General features: G+C 41.5%; 1 protein-coding gene across 15 annotated transcripts in view; it reads left to right on the forward strand.

Annotated features, from left to right (window-relative positions):
* Positions 1-21,610, forward strand: part of DOCK7 (dedicator of cytokinesis 7) — a 101,143-nt gene that overhangs the window by 13,076 nt on the left and 66,457 nt on the right. For all 15 annotated transcript variants that reach the window (XM_071810091.1, XM_071810092.1, XM_065841695.2 and 12 more), the window contains exons 3-10: positions 10,292-10,467; positions 10,663-10,731; positions 13,337-13,466; positions 13,573-13,785; positions 14,181-14,266; positions 16,373-16,439; positions 17,686-17,835; positions 19,713-19,793. In XM_071810091.1, the coding sequence (XP_071666192.1) occupies positions 10,292-10,467; positions 10,663-10,731; positions 13,337-13,466; positions 13,573-13,785; positions 14,181-14,266; positions 16,373-16,439; positions 17,686-17,835; positions 19,713-19,793 (972 nt within the window). The remainder of the gene's footprint in view (positions 1-10,291; positions 10,468-10,662; positions 10,732-13,336; positions 13,467-13,572; positions 13,786-14,180; positions 14,267-16,372; positions 16,440-17,685; positions 17,836-19,712; positions 19,794-21,610) is intronic.

Raw genomic sequence — 21,610 nt, forward strand, 5'->3', positions numbered from 1 at the left:
TCAGAGATTAATACAAGTTACTGCTGCAGCTACCCAAAGCTTTCCCTGAATCCCGGTGTGCATGTCTGGGTTTGTTGTTTAATGGCTGCTCATTATGCTGCTTTGGTGTAGGGAGTGCAGAGTTTTGGTTTCTTTGTGCAAATGGACTTGTAGTCTGTTTTTCTCCCTGGGTGTGCTGTCCTTTTATGAGGGCAGATGATGTTACCAAAGGGCAGAAAATAATCATCAGGTATTTGGATCTCTCTTCAATTGTAGCTCAGCTGTTTCTGTGTCTTATTCTACATTCAGCGACTTTTGTTGCTTAATGATATTCCTATTTTTCAAGTTAGATGAAGACTTATAAAATCTTGGATTTATGAGCATTTCACTTTTGAATGGCAAAGATTTTTGTTTTGGTTGTCCAAAACTTTTTTTTCCTTTTTTTTTTTTTTTAAATTAATCTTTAGAGGTATATTTTAATTAGAAGAACAGCATTTCACAGAACTTGCAAATAAGCAGAATGAATGTATACTCAGTTGTTTTGCAGAAAAATAACAGCTGTTTCCAAAGGATCAGGGGTAATAATTCCACTCTGTTGGTGTATGTTATGGTGTAGTTGAATGTTAGTATGAGGAAGAACACTGTTGTAAGAGATGCTAATTAGTCTGGGAATAAAGGGGTCTGGACTGGATTCTTGGACATGATGTGATCTGACCATGTCTGCTCTCAGCTCGCCATTTTCTCCATGTAAAATAAAGCTGCTGACATTTACATATCTTTGTGAAGCACTGCCAGGTTTAGGGGCATTGTCTGGGCTAATTGAAGCTTTGTCTTGAATTTATTGGATGTCAGACTTTGGTTGTGTATCTAATTATTCAATAAGAAAATATAGGTTCATTTGTATATTTTCATTGTTTATTTTAGCATCATTTAAAAGGAGAAGAAAAGATAATTTGTGCAAATGAATGGAAAACACTGCAAGGGAAAACATGACAGTATCCTATGTGGCATGGAAAAGAGCCTTTTGAAGTGTTTGAAGCCAAGTAGTCTTATCACCAAAATCACTAAAATGAAAAGGAAAATGAGCCAAGTCTTAATGGTGTCTCAGAGCTGATTGAGGCTTGACACTGAGTCCCATGACGTGTATTTCCTGGAGGTTTCACCCTGCCTAGCTGAGCGGTCTGTCCTCAACGCACAGGGAGGATGGGAGAGGCGTCCACATCCTCTTCCCTCCTCCTTCCACCGGGATTGCTCACACTTAACTCGGCTCTGCTGCCCGCGCTGCCTGTAGAAAATTAAAACTGCTACGAACTGTTTCTAAAATCTCCTGTTGCAGAGCTCAGGAGCATTTTGTACCTTAAGGTGGTTAGCACGGTGTCCATGGAAAGGTTGCTGAGTCTCATTTATCTGCAATAACTTAAACAGTTTATATGTCCTGTTCCTGCACAGGACAACCCCACAGTTCACACCATGTGTCTGAGGATGTTGTCCAGTCTCTTCTTGAACACTGTCAGGCTTGGGGCCGTGACACCTCCCTGGGGAGCCTGTTCCAGTGTCCAGCACCCTCTGGGTGAAGAACCTTTTCCTGACGTCCAACCTGAACCTCTCCTGGCACATCTTCCTGCCATTCCCTCAGGTTCTGTCACTGGTCACTAAAGAGAAGAGGTCAGCCCTGCCCCTCCTTCTCCCCTTGTGAGGAAGCGGTAGCCGCCAGGAGCTCTGCCCTCAGTCTCCTCTTCTGCATGCTGAACAAACACAGTGATTTCAGCTGCTCCTCATTTGGCTTCCCCTCCAAACCATTCACCAACTTCATAGTTGGTTGGTACCAGCTGTGAGAGGGCACGGAGTAGTAAACTGATGTCAGAGTCCACAGAAGTGTGTAAGGTGCAGAGCACATGATTAGTTTTTTTAGTTCTATGCTCATTTGAATGAGCCCCACGTCTATTATCTGGGCTAGTAGAGCTCGGTGGGTGCACTCAGGTTTTGCGCCGGCCAGGCTGATGCTGTCACTGTGCGGGGCACTCAGGCAGCTCTGCAGGGCCAGGCCAGGCCAACAGGCAAAGGCGGCTGTGAGGATGGAGGTCCACAGTGGTCCCCAGAGCTCTGGTCCAGGGGCTGAGCCGTGCTCTGTGATGGCTTAGCTGGGCGCTGTGGCTCATGGCTGCTCAGAGCTGGGAGACAGGGACTGTCCGTGCCCAAAGCTGCTTGGGCTTGCATGGGTTGTTAGGCGAAGCTTTGCTTGCCATGGATGTGGCAGACACAGTGATTTCTTCACCTGGGCACATAGATAAACCGCTTCAGGTGTCATGAGCTAATAGCATAGATACCACCTCTGGCGTCATCGTGTGTCTCCTGCTTAAACCATACCCTGGATAAACTGCCCACTGATAACCGAGACGTGGCCGTGCCAGGTATTTCCCACTCAGAAAAGCACACGTTTGTGGTTACCCCAGTTCAGAGCCTGGGTGAACCCCAAGGGTCCGCGGGGATCCATCTGCGCTGATCTGATGAATGTTTCTGCCCAGTGAGGGAAGCCTGTGATTTTTCTGTATTCTCTGGTAAAAACTGTTTTAGCTTTTTCATTTCTTTAATAATGGAGCTTTGATGTGTTCTTTGTCTCCATCTCTGCACGCTCAGTTTTGGCGCAGTTTGTCAGAGGATGGCTCAGATCAGTCTCAACACTTGCATTTACTATATCAAAGTCTTTGTGTTCTTGAAATACTCTATTGGTGAAATTACACGATTCTTAATAATCAAAGAAGATACTGTCATTCTTCTTACCCATCCTTGAAGGCATAACTTGTGTCTTTCTGGGTTTGGTAAGAAATTGCTTTAGTATTCCCAGATAACTAATTAATCTCAGATTAATATTAATATTTCTATACCCAAATGGCTTCCTACATTAGCAACCAGTTATAATAGCAAATAACCTGGCAATATTTGTACATAAAACATCTCACTGGTTTTCTGGCTGGTTGTTATTTGTTACATGTAGGTTCTCTCTTTAGGTGGGTATATTTACAAATATTTCGTTTCACTAGAGGCTTTTTCCATTTCAAGCATTGTGATATTACATGAATTTAACACCCATTACAGATCATTGAGCTTTACTGTAAAAAGAATCCAGAGCTTAATACCAAATAGTCTCAGATCTTAAAAATGGATGCTTCAGACTATTTCTAAAACATTTTTTTTGTTTTATTAGAGAATGCTTACAGAAATTTTTGAGCCATATTTATAATTTGAAATGAAGGGCTTTTACCAGCTATTCTCTCTAGCAATTACATCTTTAGCAATTGCATATTTCAAAACACCATGCAAAAGAAATAATAAGAGCCAGAGCAAAGCAGGAGATGGGGAGCTGCATTCCAGAGGCAGAACTCATGGACCTGGAGATAATGGCTGGGGAGGTGTCCTGGCTGAGGGCTGGGAGCTGCCTGTGGTTGATGGAAAGCAGAGATTGTGGAGGAATCTCCTTGGTTCATTTGAATATTTCCGTGTATTATAAATGCAGCCAGGAAATTAAATGCAGGCATTCTGTGTGCTCACCAGTTGTTAGGCATGGAAAATTAAGGGTATGGGGTTTATCACATGCAGTAGTGGTACTAGACAAATATGTGACTCTTAGAATTTGGATCTGGTCATGACTGTTTTTGGAGTAAGTGTCTAAGTGAAAAAAAAAATGTAATTTATGCAAGTAAAACGTATTTGTTAGTACTTGAACATTGCCAGTGCTTAATATTGCCCTGCTCATGTTTCAAACCTTTTAGAGTGACTATGGCATGTAGTTCACGCTTAAAAATAAATCTGATGCCTCTGTTTAGCAAATAGATCTTTTTAAACCGTCATCTTCTTTAACTAGCTTAACTAGCTTGCTTTTTTTTTTAATTTAGTGTGTTACATTTCCTGTATTCTCAGGTTTGTGCTGAGTCATGTCAGATTTGACTCCTGTTGGGGTTCCCTGAGATACCAGTATCTCTGTAAGGGTGATTTAAGGGATTTTGCCACAACAAGAACAGGCCATCTGCATTCCTGAGTGCTCAGCAAGGGAAGTGACTGTTTGCCCTGGAGACCTAGCGATAGCAGGAGAAGGCTGGGGCTCAGCTTTGAAATGTTAATTTGCTGCTTCTGTCCTTCCAAGATTTTGCCCAGGGAGGCAGTGGGTGGGAAGTTGGTGTTAATTTAGAATTTGAAGCTTGGGTGCAATCTGTTACGGTTTTAGCACATTATAAATTGTTGAATATTTAAGGAGGTTTTGCAATTAAGATGGAACTTTGTCCTACTTTCAAAATTGGCAAGAAATATCACCCTAATTTTAAAGAAGTGCCTAGCTGCCAGGTAAAAATAGTAGTCAGGATCCTCTCTGAGATGAGGAGCTCTGCAAGGTAAATTTTTCAAGGTCCCTTACAATATCTTCATAGGGAATTCTGCCCAGGAGGTGTAACCTTCCAGTCCGTGCCATCATCATTTTGACAGCCGCAAATTGTACAGTGGTCCTCACAGAGACTGGGTCTCTGCCCTTGGGAATTATGCAGCTCATTTTAGATAAAAAGAAATTTTGTCTTGGATTAGGCCATGAGCAACTTGGGTTCGAATCCGTGTTGTGCCAGATGCATCCTACCAAGCCATCACATCATAACCATTTAGAATTGTCCCCCTGTGAGAAAAAGGATCTTGGGAGGGCAGAGATGAGGAAGGGAAAAGGGAACGAGGGCAGTGGTGCTTTTCATGGCTATGCTGGCATACAGGAGCTGGAAGAGTCTGCAGAATCATAGCTGACATCTGAGTGTGTTGCTTAGGACGTGTCCCATGAGACTACTTGTGACGCTCAGTACAACACGTGTCAATTAGACAACAAACTTCTGGAACAGGATCTAGAAATACCCCTCTGCCCTGCTGTTTGTAGGGAATGGATAGATGAAAGTCCTTCAGACAAACATCTGAGTGCCTGTGGACATCAGGGCACACAGCAGTGACCTACGCAGGCCTTCTTCTGTGCTCCCGCCAGTGTCTGAGAGATGGAGATAATAATTTTTCCTTTTTCTGCCCTGGTTGCTGCTCTGATCCCCTCCTGAGCTCTGTACAGTGCCTAGGAATGCAGACCTTTTATTTTCAGGTCCTCGTGTAGGTGTAATTGGGTCAGTAAGGCAGCAGACTGAAGAGGGAGGCTGTTAAGGCAATGATAGCTAATTAAATGGCAGATTAATTAAATATTTGTCTTTTGGTCATTCCATGAGCATGATGGAAAAGTCCTGATTGTCGGAGGGTCTGTTCGGCAGATGAGGGAGCTGCTTGTGCTGGTCTGTTCTCAGAAATGCCACAACAGAGCAGGTCTAATACAAACCTGACCTTTGCATTTTATTTCTTGCTTCCTTGGTGAGGTGGAATAAGCTGTGAGCTTTGCAATGTGGTGCCCCGGGCATAGCTTTTGCTCCACATTAGCCCTTTGCTACTGTCGTCCTTGGGAGAGATGCTTGGCTAAAGCAAATGGGGTTTGCTTTACCTTCCATGGAGTTATGCCATGTCCCCCAGCAGGGGCTCCTGTCCCCCTTGCCAGATTTGCAAAGATTTGTCTTTTGTAACTGATGATGATGATACAGGTTGCTGCTCAAAATAAGGAAATAAATGGGAGAGAGACATGTTTGGGCTAGTGGTGCACTAAAACTACAGCAAAATACAATGTTTGCTGTCTAGAGAAGGACAAAGTCAATAGGAAACGAAATTTTATTTTCAAGCTTTTAAGGGGATATAACAGTGAAGAATAACAGAGCCTTAAAGAAGAAAGCTTGACTGTCCCTGTTGCAGGAGAACTGTAAACGTGTGAAATAGGGTTTCATAACGCAGCTTCTGAGAGCTGTAACTCCAACAACGCAGCTGCACCTACAGAATGTGTGCGTTAAATAGTTTGTATAAGCCAAATCAATCAGGCTGGTGTCTTAGTTAAGCTGACAGAGTGTGTGTCTACGGTCAGGTTAAGGACATATGCAGAACTGTTATTTGCAAGTGTTGTGTTTAGTTTGGGGTAATTGGGCTCTGTAAGTCTGAAAAAGAGAATCCTGTTTGATTTCTTCTGTACTTCCAGTTTATCAGTAATTGTGTTTGGTGTTTACATGGGCAGGGAGCGGGTTATGCCCCAACTATTCACACCCAGCAGCCCCTTCCTTCCCATGTAGTCCTGTTCGTTTTAATAATTAGCACCAGAACAGTGCATGCCCTGAGTGAGCTGGGGGCTCACACAGTGCCATGGGGTAAAGACTGAGTGAAAACTGTGTTCAGGAATTATCTGAAAGATTATCCAGAATTTGTTCTCTAATTACTGGTCATACAAAATCAAGGAGTATTTTTTAAAAGAGTGGCAATCGTGATTCTGAGAGCAGGCTTCCCTTTGCATATTTTTAGTGTGTATTTGCCATTAATGTAGATTATTCCATGGTCGTGGCTGGGAAGATGGTCAGAGCTCCTGTACAGCTGCAGTTTCCAGAGGGCATTAATAAACTGTTAGAAGAAATGGACACCCTGTCAATGATTTCTCACCATAGCACTCCAGCATTCCCGTTAGGTTTATTATTACCCCCTTGGTAGGTGGACTGCATGCTTGCAAATACTTGGCTGAAATTGTCCCCCTGCCTTTGGAAGTCTGAGGAAGAAAAGCCGGCTATGTTTTGTGGAGGAGGCACTTACTGTTGCTTCCCAGGAGCTGTCGGGGGCAATCAAAAAGACCTTTCCTGGAAGCGGGATGAAGATTGTGTGTCGCTAGCAAGATGCAGCTCCCTGCAGCCTCCCAGCAAGCCGGGCTGTGGGAGAAGGACGGCTTTACAGCTCCTCAGCTGTTCCCTCGCTCCTGCAGCAGCAGACTTCAAAACCTTTTCATGTGCAGCTGAAAGTGGGACTTGCTGTTCTTGTGATAATCTGGAGATCAGCTGTACATCAGAGTGGCACACAAGGAAAAGGGTGAAACTTTTGTAAACTAAGAAAGTGCCACAATCCTAATAGGCTGTGGGACTTGGTTGTTGGGTGCCTTGTTATTTTTGCTGGTGCCACGAGGAGTTAAGCCAGGCCCGGAGACTCGGAGGTGAGCACTGAGGTCAGCACTGAGGCCGGGTGATGTGAGTGGATAACCTGGTCCTTATCTGAACTCCTTTGGTGGGTGTATTCGGTCTGATGGATTTGTATGATGATACCGGCTGACTTTGGCCAGGTTGCAGATAACATGGGAATAGCCCCTTGCACACTGCATCTGTTCTTGGTCTCATCCACAACTTCAGAGGGATGCAGGACGGAGGAGAAATTAAATCATCAGCAGTGAGAGCCGTGAGAGGAGCTGTCGTGGTTCACTTCAGACACTGGGACACCATTTGGGTTCATTTTCCTCTTGGTGTGTTTGTTCATGCTTATTTCCTCCTGCTCTTTCATCACTTCTTCCCCCACAAATATCTAAAGCTTAAAATAATGTGCTTGCCTTTTAGCTGCCAATAGGCTGACACGAAGTAGTTCCTCTTCATAACCATGAATTTATGTTGGGCCTGTTTACTCAGGTGCTAGACAGTATTTCTGGCTGCACAGATGGTGAGTGTAATACAGGCTTCTGGGTTTGACTTTTATGTTTGTTTACATCTTCATGGTACAATAGTTATCCAGAGAAACAAACTGGAAAATTGTGAAGTGCAGCCTTCATCCTGAGGTGTACGAAGGGCTTGGAAAGCCCTGGAATGCAGGCCCAGGACTTGGTGTTGGGCAGCCCCATAAGCACTGCTCGCCTTGCGGGATTAGGGTTTTACTAGTGATTCGGGTTTTACTGTCGTGGCCAGCTCATTTATCTTTTGTCCAATACATTACAGTGGTGTTTTGGACAAGTGAAATTTGAGATGTAAAAATGCCAGGAATGGGAAAACATGTTTGAGGCAGTGACAGTCTCTGCTCCTGCTCAGTCCCGCATGTCCCACTTAAATCTGCATTAATACAGAGTCTTTTCCTTGTCTGCTGTAATTTTCTAATGTTTATCAGGCTGAAGGGATTAGAGAGATCGGAGGGAATGAGGAAGAGGTTCCTCTTTGTTAGCCTGGGGAGATGCACAGGTAAACGAGTTCATGTAGACCGAAGCACAACACTTGCATGGTCACCTCAGTTTTGCTGAGCAAATGCACTGGAAGGGGCCTCAGGTTTGGAGCTGCTAGTATGGGAGGGAGGTCAACAAGAGGAATCAAAGTCAGTCTTAAAATGTTAGGGCTTAAAAATAGGGTCAGTTAAGCAGCTTTAAGTCGCCCTCTGAGGCCACCTTAACCCTCTGGCCTCCCAGTGACTGTGCTGTCAGTGTCCCGCTCTGGATGGGGCTCTAGACTGGGCACGGCAGGACCAGAGTAGGCGCTTTGCCCAGCACCTCTGCCACACAATGTCCCTCTGGCTTTTTCCTACTGATTTTATTTTCATCTTAATTTGCAAGGAGTCTCCATTGCTGAGTTCTTACTTTTCTTTGGATTTGAGGTTTCTTGGTGGAAAGGATAAAATGCATGCAAAGTAGCAGTAGTATTATGCAGCAGCTTTTCTGGAAAAAAAAGCATCCACTTTTAGCAATTCCTCAGTAATGAACTATCACACTTCACTTATCTAGTGCCAAATGGAGCTGGTCTGTCTGTCTGTCAGAAACCGATAGTGTGAGGTGATGACATGTTAACTGTGATGTGGGAAAGAGCAATGACAAGTTCTGCTCATTGCGAGTTTTGCAGTGATGAAAACAGTTAAAAGTATCTGGTTTGTATGTTCAAAAGTTCTCCAAATCACATACTTGAAGTTTGTTTCAAGAGTTCAGGATTAGAAGGGGAAAAAATGTTATGAGGTCAGAGTTAAATAGATGGTGATGATGGTGCATTTCTTTACAGAGGAATTAAATTGTATCTTTTACCTAAATTGTAGAACTAAATACTGAGTTTCTAGATATCCTATTTTTTTGGTGGACCAGATTCTTATCTCTCACAAAGTCATCTGGTCCAACTCACCCGATTTTGTTGCAGTCATGCCATTTTTCTGCTGAAGGCTTTGCCTTCTGTATTTTAAGAAAATTGCAGTATTCATTGAAGTTGGCTGCAGTAGAAGAGATTATTTCATTACCCTCTGCTCTAGCCAACTCTTTTTCCTTGGATAAAAAGTTGATTCATTTCAAAACTGTTTGGCAATAGAAGTTTAAAAACTGGAATTTGTGGTTGGTATAGCATTTTTTTTTGAGAAGGACATTTAAAACTTAAGTGGTAAATGTTAGAGTCAGCTCCAACAGAAGACAAGCTCCAGAATCATTCCCTATCCCACAGAAATCATCTGGACAACAGGAAAGAGGAAGGAGTAGGAAAACTCGCTGAATTTTGATGTGTTTTTGTGACTCATGTTAAACCACTCAGCCTCACTGGGATGTGCCAGGGAATTCTAGGAAATCTGTCAGTTGCTGTAGAGACAGGTTCCTCAAAACTCGTTTCTACTGTTTCATTTTCTTAATGTCTGTTTATGCACAGCCTCATAGTATAATGATCTCACATCAGAATATATGTAAGTATTTATATAATATACATATGTAAAAATACATAGTTATGCAATGTATGTATCCAGTTTATGCATATTTTTTCATGCATCTAGACAAATCTCAGTATGGTGAGATCAGTACTGCCAGTGAAATCTACTGTTTTCTTGCGTGTGTTCAGTCATTCCTTGTGCCCGGTAAAGATGCTTTTTAAGTCTCCATTTTATTTAGAGCAGAGTCATTGTGGCACTAAAGGTCCTAATACCTGGGATGAGAGGTAGTTAAACTTGTACTGGTAGTAGATGAACGTTGTATTTTGTGTGGTTTAATTCAAAATAATGTTAGTCTTCAGCGTTCTGTGGCTTCCTGAGTTCTTGGTAAATCAGTCCCTGCTCTGGATTCCTGCCCGGGGGCCGTTCCTGAGGGTGAAAAGGTTCTTGCATCACGGTGAGGGTTTCCTTTGTGATCAGAGCATGGTAAAAACAAATCCAAAGTTATATGCATGGGAAACAAATGCAGAATTGTCTTTTGATGCAAACTGATTAATTTCTTGTGTTTTTTTGTAGATGGTATGCGTCATAGAAATATCGGGTAAAGATAAGACATGAAAAATAGCTTTGGAATGTGTATTAGCTAAGGTTAACACCACTAGGGTTAATTATTATCTGATGTTAGATCAAGTTTCCTCAACAAGGCCGAAGAGATGGTTTGAAAAGCAAAGTAGAATATGTGATATGTGCATGTGATTTTTTTTTTTTTCCCCTTTCTCTCCGTTTTAAGACCCTTCCATTGCTCGTTTTTTCCCAGGTGCCGCTTACAGAAGCGGTGGACCCGGTCGATTTGGAGGACTACCTTATCACACACCCCATTGCTGTGGAGTCCGGACCCCTGAGAGACCTGCTCGAGTTTCCTCCCGATGACATCGAGGTCGTGTACACCCCCCGGGAATGTCGAACGCTTGTGTCGGCTGTGCCTGAAGAGAGGTAGGAGGTGACAGGGTGACACTTCGTTCAAGGGAAATAGTTGTTCTGGGTTTGATTACCTGCAAGACTGGAGCCTGGAATTTTTGTCTGTAAATGCCCGAAAGAGTAAATACAAACCTAAGTGGCAGTATGTGTGTTTAAAGAGTCGTTATCATGTCTGTGATTTGAATATGTTTGTTTTTATTCTTTTAACAGTGAGATGGACCCTCACGTGAGGGACTGTGTGAGAAGTTACACGGAAGACTGGGCAATTGTGAACAGAAAGTGAGTTCCCCTGTGGTATTTGTCAGGTTGCCTTCATATTTAAATTTTTTGCAGGGTGGCTAGCTGGGATGAATAGGCTCAAAAATTATTGTCCTGGCTACTGGTTCCATGTGTCCTGGCTTTTAGTTGCCCAGATCAGCTGAACTGATGCTTTGTGTTTAGCTGAAATGATGCTTTGTGGTTTGAAAATTAGATCTCAGATGTCAAAAGCCCTTGGGGCATTTTTGAAAATCTAGGCCATCGTAGTCAACAGTTCCTCCTTTAGAATGGTAGAGAAATTAGGGAATGTGAACAAGTGAAATAACTTCCAGCATTTGTTCCATATGTTTTTAGCTCTTTTTAGAGAGACATTACATTAATTTTGTAATGATGTAGGATTTATGTGCAAGCACAAGTAGCAAATAGATAAGGTGTCCTCTGCATCATTCATTTGTTCCCAAAGAGACTTTGAGAAAGTCTGTAATTTAAAAAAATAATTATTGATATTTGAACTATCACAACATTTATCTAACGAATTAATAGTTTAGAGATTGTGCATGCATTGATTAACTTATGAAGATTAGCAGGAAGGTTTCTGAGTAGCTTTACTTGGAACATACGCTCTCTCGGATGATTGAAAGTCTGATGAGTTCAAGAGCTACTGTCAAGGCGTAAGTGATCCGTATGATGTGCATCACCTCCAAGTGACTTGACTGCAGCTACAGCTCTGCCCTTGTGGCGTTTGCTACAATTCACTGGTTTAATGTTGTCCTGAGAGCCACTTCAGGGGATGCTGAAGGTATGCTTTGCAGTGCTGGGGTGACCTAATAAAATTGCGGTTGGTAATCTCATACGAAAAAAAAAAAAAACCAAACCAGGAGGGAACATGCGCACGAGAGAGATGCTTTATTAACTCCCAGCCTTTGTGGGCTAGAGTCTAGAAGGTGCAGGGGGCTCGTATGATGTGACCCACCAGCCAGCACACTACTCAGTTTCTCACTGGTATCTGGAATACCTGGCCATGATTCCTGCACAGAGGAGCTTTCTGTCCTGTGCAGATCAGCTGCAGGTTGTGTTCTGTGTCAGGGATGCATTAAGCTAAAGAGATCGGAACTGCCTGAGTGAGTTGAAGGTTGTTTAGTTGCAGTCAGAGGTTTCCTTGCCCCTTCAGAGGAGGAAAGACACTGCCGTAGGCATTTGTAGCAGTTTTTGTTATACTGGGATAAAGTCATGGCGGTGGAGTGGGTAGAAATAGAAGTGTTACTGCTGGAGAAGAAGAAGAGCCCAGAAGCCTGGCTGGGAAGGATTGAACTGTAAGGATGGTGACAAGTTTTTCTTAATCCATTCTGTCAGATGGTTACAAGTGATTTGACAAGCTCTGGGACACAAAATCCAGCTCTTCTGGCTTTAGAAGAACATGACTTCTGATGTGCCATCCTTCTCTCTTCCTCCATCCCCAGGGGAAACAATCTTTATTTCCATCTCTGTTCTTTGTAACCAAAATGGTTTTTGGGGAAGACAAATCCATCCATTCAGTGATTACCTTAATGGTATTGAAAAAGCTAAATAAGTTTACTGGCCTGAAAAAAACAATACTATATTCTTATTTCAATCGTATGACGTAATTTCTGTATGCTAGACTGATGGTGGCAATGATCACAGACATCCCTGAAGTCAGGTCTGATGTAGAATGAATTTCCACTTGCTGGTGGAGCTGTGATTGAAATGCCGACATCCTAGTGAGGATTATACAGATAGTTCAGCTCTCAGGAATTATAACCTAGCAAGAAAAATACTTTCCTCCTTTTTTTTCACCCTTTCATTGCTCACTCCTAACACATCCATATTTTTCACGTGTCTGTACATCCTCCTATGGTAACTTCAGTAACAGGGCAGGATGAAAACAATTAATTCTAGCTGCGACCCCAGCACTACTTTTGGAACTGACTTGGAGTGCATGTTGTAAGGAGACTGTGGCTCTGGCCATATGTGTGTGCAAATGTAGACATAGTGCCATTGGGTATCCAAAAATTTGTTAGTCAGAGATCTGACTTTGTCAACAACAGTAAACAGACTGTTTGCTAGCAAGCACTCTTACACCCTGGAAAGCTCCGAAGGACCCAGTCCTGCTTATAAAGATGCCGTGGGAAGATGCTCATTTTAGTTGGGGTCAGAAAGTCGTGTATTTTCCAGAGGTGATCTATGCTCCATGCAGTCCTACCTGAAGTTGGTGGTTTGGTTTTAAAGGTGTTAATATTGTCTGCTCCAAGCCAGTTCTTGCTCTAGCAGAACTGCTGGCTTTCCATCTCCATGTTCTTGGCCTTGTTTAAGCTTGGCATCACAATCGCACATTTTATGCTGACCTTAATTGGCCAGTGATAATACTGCTTTTGACATCAGCCAGGGTTGCTTTCCAGTGGAACAGAGTCACATTGTAGTCCTGGAATACTGGTTGTTGCGTTATTACCAGCTACACTGGAGAGTGACTGGAAATAACTATTTGCAGAGAGCAGTTCATGCTTTGAGGGGACCCATGCCAATAATACTGGACTTGTTCTGTAATTCTCCTCCTGGGTTTGGGGTCAAAAAGGATGCTAAGAATGCATTTCAAATACTTTGTTTTCAGATATCACAAGCTGGGGACTGGATTTAATCCCAACACCTTAGACAAACAGAAGGAGAGGCAAAAGGGGCTCCCCAAACAGATCTTTGAGTCTGACGAAGCTCCCGATGGCAACAGTTACCAGGATGAACAAGTAATGTACCTTCAAAACCTTGCTACAGAATTCCTGATTTATAGTTGCATTTTCAAAGTGCAGTCCCGTTCCCATTATAAGTTGCTTTTAATTTGTTGAATCTCAGGATGACCTTAAACGACGTTCAATGTCGATTGACGATACTCCCCGGGGCAGCTGGGCGTGCAGTATTTTTGATCTGAAGAACTCCCTTCCAGATGCCCTTCTCCCAAACCTCCTGGACCGAACCCCAAACGAAGAGATCGACCACCACAACGAAGACCAGAGGAAGTCCAGCAGGCATAAGGAGCTTTTTGCACTACATCCAGCACCAGATGAGGTATTTTTACATACGTGTGGGTGAGGCTAAAAAAGTTAAGGATATAGGGAATGTGAAAATTGTCAGTCTGCCATGGGTTTAAAGGAGTTAAGATCACCTATGTTTAGTAGCCATGAGATCCATATTTTTTAGCATATTGTCTTGCCATATATATTACTTTCTGAAGATTTGTTTTCCTTTATGGTTATGCAGTCCTGTATAATGTAGAAACATTAAAGGGACTTAATTTAGCATATTTATAGCTGCTGATGAATGCATCATGCTGGTAAACCTCAGATTAAATTTGTGTTAGTGTCTTAGGAAAAAAAAGTTATGCGTGTGCTTGCTTCATAGTGGTATTAGTGGTTTTTCCAAGTGTCCTCTCTCTAAATTGCTGTTCCTGTAACGACTTTCAGGAGGAGCCTATTGAACGACTTAGTGTCCCTGAAGTACCCAAAGAACACTTTGGCCAAAGACTCCTGGTGAAGTGTTTGTCCCTTAAGTAAGTGTCACTCCAACAAATGGAGCTGCATTACAGAAACTGAGAATTTAAATCTGCTATTGTATCTGTATGCATCTGAAATAGAACTGCTGCCTTGTTTACTACCCTTGAAGAGATGTAACATTGGTTGGTTGGTCATAGGCGTAAAGGTTAGTTCTATAAAGCATGAGTTACACAAAGCTGTGCATCAGACAGTTTTATTGTCAAGACTTTCTTTAGTGGTGGGATATAGAAAGTATTTACCTTCCTTGGCTTTTCTCCACGTTGCTCTTCAGCCAGTCTGCAGCTGTATCTGTTCCATGGTACCACCATGCGTGCTTCACCGTGCTCCTTCAGGGCTCTGAAGCTGGCTACTCATTGGTGTTCAGCTCTGGAACAAGGATGTTTAAGTAGGGGAAAAAAGACAAACAAAAAACAAACAAAGTTTAAAAATGCTTAAGCCTTAAAACATAAGACAACCAAAGATTTGCCAAAGTTTAGGCTCAACAACCTTGACTGTGTCCCTTTAAGAGTGAAGACTTTATATACTTAGCAAGCATTAGCTGGAGGAATAGAAACCTGTTAAACAAGTTTAATGAAGTGGAGCTCCTGAATATAGGGTTACCTGCAGCTGGTTCATTGCCTATAACTCTTGTCTAATAACACAAGGTAAAATTTTACTGTTATTCCCTTGGAGAAATAAAGTACAAAACTGATTTTCCACACTGCTGTATTCATCATCTGTGTCCTCAGTTAGGTCAACCCTTCTTATTAGAGAGCTCCAGTTAGACTACATTGTGGCTCATAACTGAGATATATGTGTGGGACATATCTCCTGCTCGCAGAGCACTCCAGGACCTAATATAGCCATAGAGATGAACTGATTTTGCAGCCTTTTATGAACTGGAACAACATAATATGCAGTAGCAGTGGAGCTTCCTCTCCAAAGGACGGTGTCTTTAGCATAAATAAGTCAGAAATGGGAAATTAATAATTTCTGCTATTGAAGCATCTCTTGCTGACTGTAAATTTGTAGGAAATCTGCCCAAGTACATGCTTGTTTGTGTACCAGTCATCTCTGAAGCTGCCTTTACAGTTGTAACAGCGAGTGTCTGAGTTTGCACTATCTTAGTGGCACAAAAAGAACTTCATAGTTTCTCCCCAGAGAGAAGGCTAAGATGACCTAATCATGATTATTTTCAGGTTAAACTCACCTTTAGTGCAAAACTCAGGAAAATATCTGTTTGATGGTAGAAAGAGTTGCAGGCTGAAAAGCCATGAGGATGGGGTGTGTGGGGGTGTCCCACTGTGGATCGGGTATTAACTACATGGGAGGCTGTGCAGACAGGAGAATGGCATTTTAGCCCCTGCTGAGTTTGGTGTAGAGGCAGGTTTTAATGTTTTTTTTAAATTCCTTTAACTTCCTGGGTGATTTTAAAATAACGTTAGCTCTATTTGGTAGGTTAGCGTTTTCATTGGAAGTGTTTCAGTTAGCATTACTACTTGATAACTGTTACTCTGAAAACCTGAGAGAGGTTTTGAGCTATTGGTATTTTCTGACAAATATTGGAAATTGCCAAAATAGCTGTCCCTGACTCTCCAGAGGAAGGAGCTTTCTGGTCAGCAATGCTGAGAGGAGCTGCTGGCTGTTTCACCTTATCAACAGGTCAGCGGGGTAAATTAGCAGTAGGACAGCTGCTCAGGGTAATCAGAGGAGCCAAGTGGCCCAGCTATCCCAATTAATTATTCCTCTCCCTCTACAGAAGCTATCAGGTTGCTTTGCTTAGCTTTCAGATGACACTTGAAGAAGATAAAAGCTTCATGTCCTGGGACCCTAATCCCAACTTTTCTGTTGGGTCAGTGAGTGGAAGCGGCTTTTAGAAGGTCCAGGGAGCACCAGGGCGTGTCCTGGTGGAAGGGAACAGGGGCAGTGCGGAGGAAGCAGGACAGGAAATTGGGGACGGAGACCCCCCCCTTTTCACTAGGAACAAGCCCATAGGTTTGCTCAGCTGTTCCTGACATCTCTGTTTAGTGTCACCTTACCCAGGGGGGACTTGGGGAGGAGGATAGATTTGCCTTTCTTACTGAACGCAAGTCAACTGATCTTATATGTTTCTTTCTTTCAAGATTTGAAATAGAAATTGAGCCCATTTTTGCAAGTTTGGCTTTGTACGATGTTAAAGAAAAGAAAAAGGTAGGTTTTTAATTACTTGAGTGATGACATTTCCACTGAAGCATTACAAACCTGTATTTAAAAAAAAAAACCAACGGAGGGGAATTAATTCTGGAAACAAACCTCTACGAAGGCAGTGACATACTGGTGGTTGGAAGAATGATGAAGACATTTCATGAACCATCTTGTGTGTTCTTCCTCTGCTTAGTAAAGCAGTTGAAGGATAACCACTTTTCTAAAAATATTATCTAATATGTGAGTGCCTGAAATCAGAATATATATATATAGTCCAATCTTGGCTTTCAAAAGTCTCTTCCCCAGAGGGAACTTAAGTAACTGAAACCTTTTATTTAGATTAAGTTTTTATGACTTTCTTAATCTCTTTTCCATGATTCAGCGTGGTATGTGTCCAAGTAACATTTTAATAATGCACAAGAAAGTCATACGTGCTAAAACTGCTAAAATCAAAACAAAACTGAGCAGTCTTTTCAAGATCGAAGTTATAGGAAATGCAAAATACATTTATTCTCCTATTTATGTTCTGTATTTAATATTTGAAGAGTCTCTTAGTTTTCCTAATTCAAGATATTAGCAGTAGTAGAGAGAAAAATGTTAAAAATATGCATTTTGACATTTATCTCTTTAAGACTTGAATTTAATGCATTAAGTTTTAAGTTATGTAGATGAGAGTATGTGGAATATTATGTGAACTTTGTTTAATATTTAAATCACATTTCATAAGCCAATTTTATCATCTCATTATTCCATTTTTTTCTTTCATGTAATCAGTTCTTTAGTGACCTCTGGTGTTGATAACCAGCTCACATCCACTTTGTCTTTGAAGCCTTGATACACTTGAGATTTGGTGTTTTGGCGCAGGTGGTTTCACTGTCTCCCCTGCAGGATGTTTTGCTTTTTCTTTCAGTTATCTTAAAGAACATTTTTTATTTTGATCCTTTGGTATTTTCAGTTCACATAGCAATTGTATTTCCTAGTCCTGTGACTGGAACTCCCTACCTTACAGGAGGTGGAGGAAACTTTGTCGGTAATGTGTATTGTTTGCTCCATTTCCTTTCTCTTTTCCTACTGTTCTGCCTTGATTCCTCAAAGAAAAGGCTTTTTCTTTTTCCTTTTCATCCATGGTTTGAAAGGAGGCACTGTTGGTAGTTTTTTCCTTATATTTTGAAATTGTTTGTTGTGTTTGTGAAGAGCTTACCAAAAATAAAAAGTATAACTAATGCTTGAAGCTACCCAACTTCTTCCTTAGATTTCAGAAAATTTCTACTTTGATTTAAACTCTGAACAAATGAAGGGAATGCTTCGTCCCCACGTCCCCCCTGCTGCTATATCCACGCTGGCCAGATCTGCCATCTTTTCCATCACTTATCCCTCTCAAGATGTCTTTCTGGTAATTAAGGTAAGAAATACCAGAAAAATTTGAATTATTAGTATTGTCTCTTGTTTTCTATTTAAAATAAAATAACCCCAAATCTGTCTGACTGCTTGTCTTCTTATTTTCATTTCGAGAGTAGAATTCTGTTCTCAAAAGCATAAACACTGGAACAACAGAATTCTGTTTCATTTCAGAGATTCTCACTCAGTACGTTGAGTTCCTTTGTAAGAGAAACAGTTCAGTAGAGATATAAATTGTTATGTTATTGAAAAACCAAAAAGAGCACAAAAGTTTGCTTGATACACAGGAGCTTTCTGGGGCCTGACCTTGGTGTTCATATGAAACAATGTGCTGACTCCTTCAGATTATAGATAAGTGAGTGATTTAAAATATATGTTGATCTGAATCTCATTTCAAAAATGATATATGCCCTTAAACCAGATTTTCAAATGTCTTTAAAAATTGGAATTGCTAAGAGAGTGAGATCCATAGCTGAAATAAAACAGGACATTGGTCACTCCTGGAATAAAGTATACAAAGATAACTTTTATCTTCTCCCCTTTATTTGATTCAATGAGTGCACAAATGTTAGGAGTTCGGACTGGCATTTCAGTCAGCCTTTTTGGCTGGTCTCTGTGTAAGAATCATCCCATAGTAAAAAGAGGAGTTGAAGACATGCTTTCAGTTTGCAGGCAGGGGTTCCATCATCTTGAGAACCCCGTGGGCTGACGTTAGTGCAAACTGCTTCTTGTATGAGTAATAAGCTTTTGCAAATGAATTAAGGCAGTCCCAGGTGAGAACAAGGCTTTCAGTAGTGTTGGAGCATATTGTGATCTCTGTTTTTTGGTACAATTGTCTGCATTCCTTCTGAACATCGTGTTCTGGCTGTGCACATGTATCCCCTCGCCTGATTTTTACAAGATATGAGGAAGAGAGAACCCCATATTTATGAGATGAGGATCTGTCTGAAAGAGCTTGTGTCTGCACATTAGTGCCTGTGAAACCAGTGATCCAAGTGGAGCTGGTGGCTTAGGTGGTTTTTTGATCTGATAATGAAAAGGATGTAGTCAGGGATAATAAGACAGATGCATAGTGTGCCTTATAGGAGGGTGGATTTTCACTCACTAGGAAACCGCTTTTCAGGCAGCTGGTCTTGCCGGCATAAACTGTGAGTGCAAGATTTGATGGAAAGTAGTTTTCTTTGTCTTGTGGTGGTCTCGTGGAGTTCTATTAATATGGCACTTTGTAAGCATGGGAGAAGTTTAAAGATGTTCTATTAATAATCTAATAACAGCGTGTGCACAGTAACAGGCGTGGGCGGGAGGGCCAGGATGCTTCTAAAGAAACAGTCTTCATCTGTGTGATAAGGAAGGTGTTTCTATCAGAAATGGGGTGATACATGAAGACTTCAGAAGCAAGCATCAGGTCTTTGACTGACTTTAATTATTTGGTTATTTCATTATTTGATTTGAAAACACACTAATTTAAAATAGTGCTTGTTTTAGCTGAGCATGTCTGAGTCACCTTTTTGTGCTGCTGCAATGGGTCCTTAATATGGAGAACAGAAATAAGAACAGAATTCTGAAAATGATGATGCTGAAGACAGTGTAAGATGTCTCCAAGACCTCAAAAACGAGCTGAAAGTGGCTCTAGGATAAATCAAACCAAAGTGAAGTAGTATATGCTCCCATTGAAGCTACATTTTACACTTGTGATTAAGTTAGAGCTGGAGATCTGGGAACTTGCATGGTTTTGACGATGTGAGGGCAGCACTTGTTCCCTGTCTCACAAAGGAAAATCAAGCTTTCTCTCTTTGGAAAGAATGTGTTTGCTTCCTGGTGTTTAATTTAACAAGCCTTGCTGGATGCATGTCCTTAAAATGGTTCATTTTCCCTTCTCAGCTGGAAAAAGTATTACAGCAGGGAGATATTGGGGAGTGTGCAGAGCCTTATATGATTTTTAAAGAATCTGATGCAGCAAAGGTAAGAATTTTTTTAAAGTTTTGATTAAATTTGGGTGTAAATGCTTTAAGACATTTTGTTATAAATTAATTAAACATACTTTTTTTTTCACTTTGGAACTTAACAGCCATTGATGCTGTTCCTGCTGTTAAAATGATCCATTTTTAATTAAGAATCTGGTCAAATTCTAAAGGCCAAGGAAGAGTCAAAGACCCTTGAATCCTGATCCAGCTGTTGAAGCTGATCTGTTTTTGTAACTGATGGGCGAGATGTGTGGTTACCATCGAGGTCCATCTGCTAGTTCTCTGTCCCACAGGATCAGCCGTGTGCTTTTATCTGGGTCAAGTGGAGGCGGCCTTTGGTGCAAATTTGCAGTAAAGTTTCAACTTCTCCCTTGCTTCTGCAGCTTAACTCCATCACAGAACCTCTGCCTTCCTCTGGAAGGATTGTAAAGCAGATGAAATATGTTAACAGGAGATTCTCCATCAGGCCCCATTTTCAATTGCAGTGCATTTCGGGTTCTTTTTTTTCCTGCTATTTTCTGCTGATTTTTCTTTTTCCTAATATTGTAAAGAAGGGCCACACTCAACAGCAGGATGAACCTGTCCTTTTTCCATAAAGCAAGGATAATTTTAAATTTTTATACTTCAGCGTTTGTTTTTTTCATTGACAACATCCATTTAACTCCGGCCTTCAGCAGCTTGGGCATCATCCTCCGAAGTGCAGCGGATGGCACGGACCTGCCCTGGTTTGACTGATTTTTTTTGTCTTTCCCACGTGTTTCAATGCTCCTTGCTGTAGAAACCCTTTGCTCGGGACTAAAAGCAGAGGTTTCACCACAGAGAAGAATCTTATTCCCTGCAGTTGGCAGCTGGTTGCTCGTTGAAGCGGATCAGAGTTTGGGTGGGAATTGCAGGTTTGGTAGGTTGAAAAACACCCAGGAATACTGTGAGGATGTGCAGAATTGAGTGGCACCTGGACTGACCTTTCCTCAGTCTTTTCCCCCATGGGCTGCTCTTTGTTTTTCTCCAACATGACATGGCTATAGAATAGCAAATAATGGATTTTATTGTTACTGGAGCTACATATGTTATTTTACAACTCCAGCTTGTAAGATGTACAAGAGAGCTTGAAAAGGAAACCTTGCATACATAGAACGTGAAACGGTGCTTTTGAGCCTCAGAAATGATTCCTCATTTAATGTACAATTAACTGGGTTGAGCCAAGTGAACATTAAAAGGTAACAGTGAGGACTGCATGAAGGGGAAAAAACAGATGCCAGCCATTCCTGGGACCAAGAGTCTTTCCATTGTGCTTTTTTCAAAGAAACTGGGCTGTTCATTCGTTAGTTTTGATCAAACTCTAACAAAGTTTTTCCTTCCTGAAGCTCTAGTATATTTTTAGCTGAAGAAGTTCACATTTTTTGTTTATCTCTGTGTTTGTATCACTGTACCACAATATGAAAAATGGATAGATTTTATCTCACATATATAGATAACAAAAGTAAAAAAACCTACATTTCCTGTGATCAATAAGTTGACATGTGCCTAAGTGATATTTTGGAATTAGATTTGCATGGTGCTTGGGAATGGAGGTGAAAAGGTGATTTTTCAAGATCTCCTTCAGTAAGGGGCATAAATGTGTCCTGAACTAGAAGAATGTGAGCAGGAGAGGTCTTACTGTTTTTATCCAGCCCCCTGTCTGGGGACTTCTTAAAGTCTTGTAGATAACAACCTTTCTTAAGCAAAAATGTACTCTTTAATGTACAGAATTATGGAAAAGACCTTTGCTTTTTTCCCTTTTCCTCAATAAAATGAGTACGATACTGCTTTTTTGAG

The sequence above is a fragment of the Patagioenas fasciata genome, chromosome 6 (assembly GCF_037038585.1).
Source record: "Patagioenas fasciata isolate bPatFas1 chromosome 6, bPatFas1.hap1, whole genome shotgun sequence".
Taxonomy (NCBI): Eukaryota; Metazoa; Chordata; class Aves; order Columbiformes; family Columbidae; genus Patagioenas; species Patagioenas fasciata.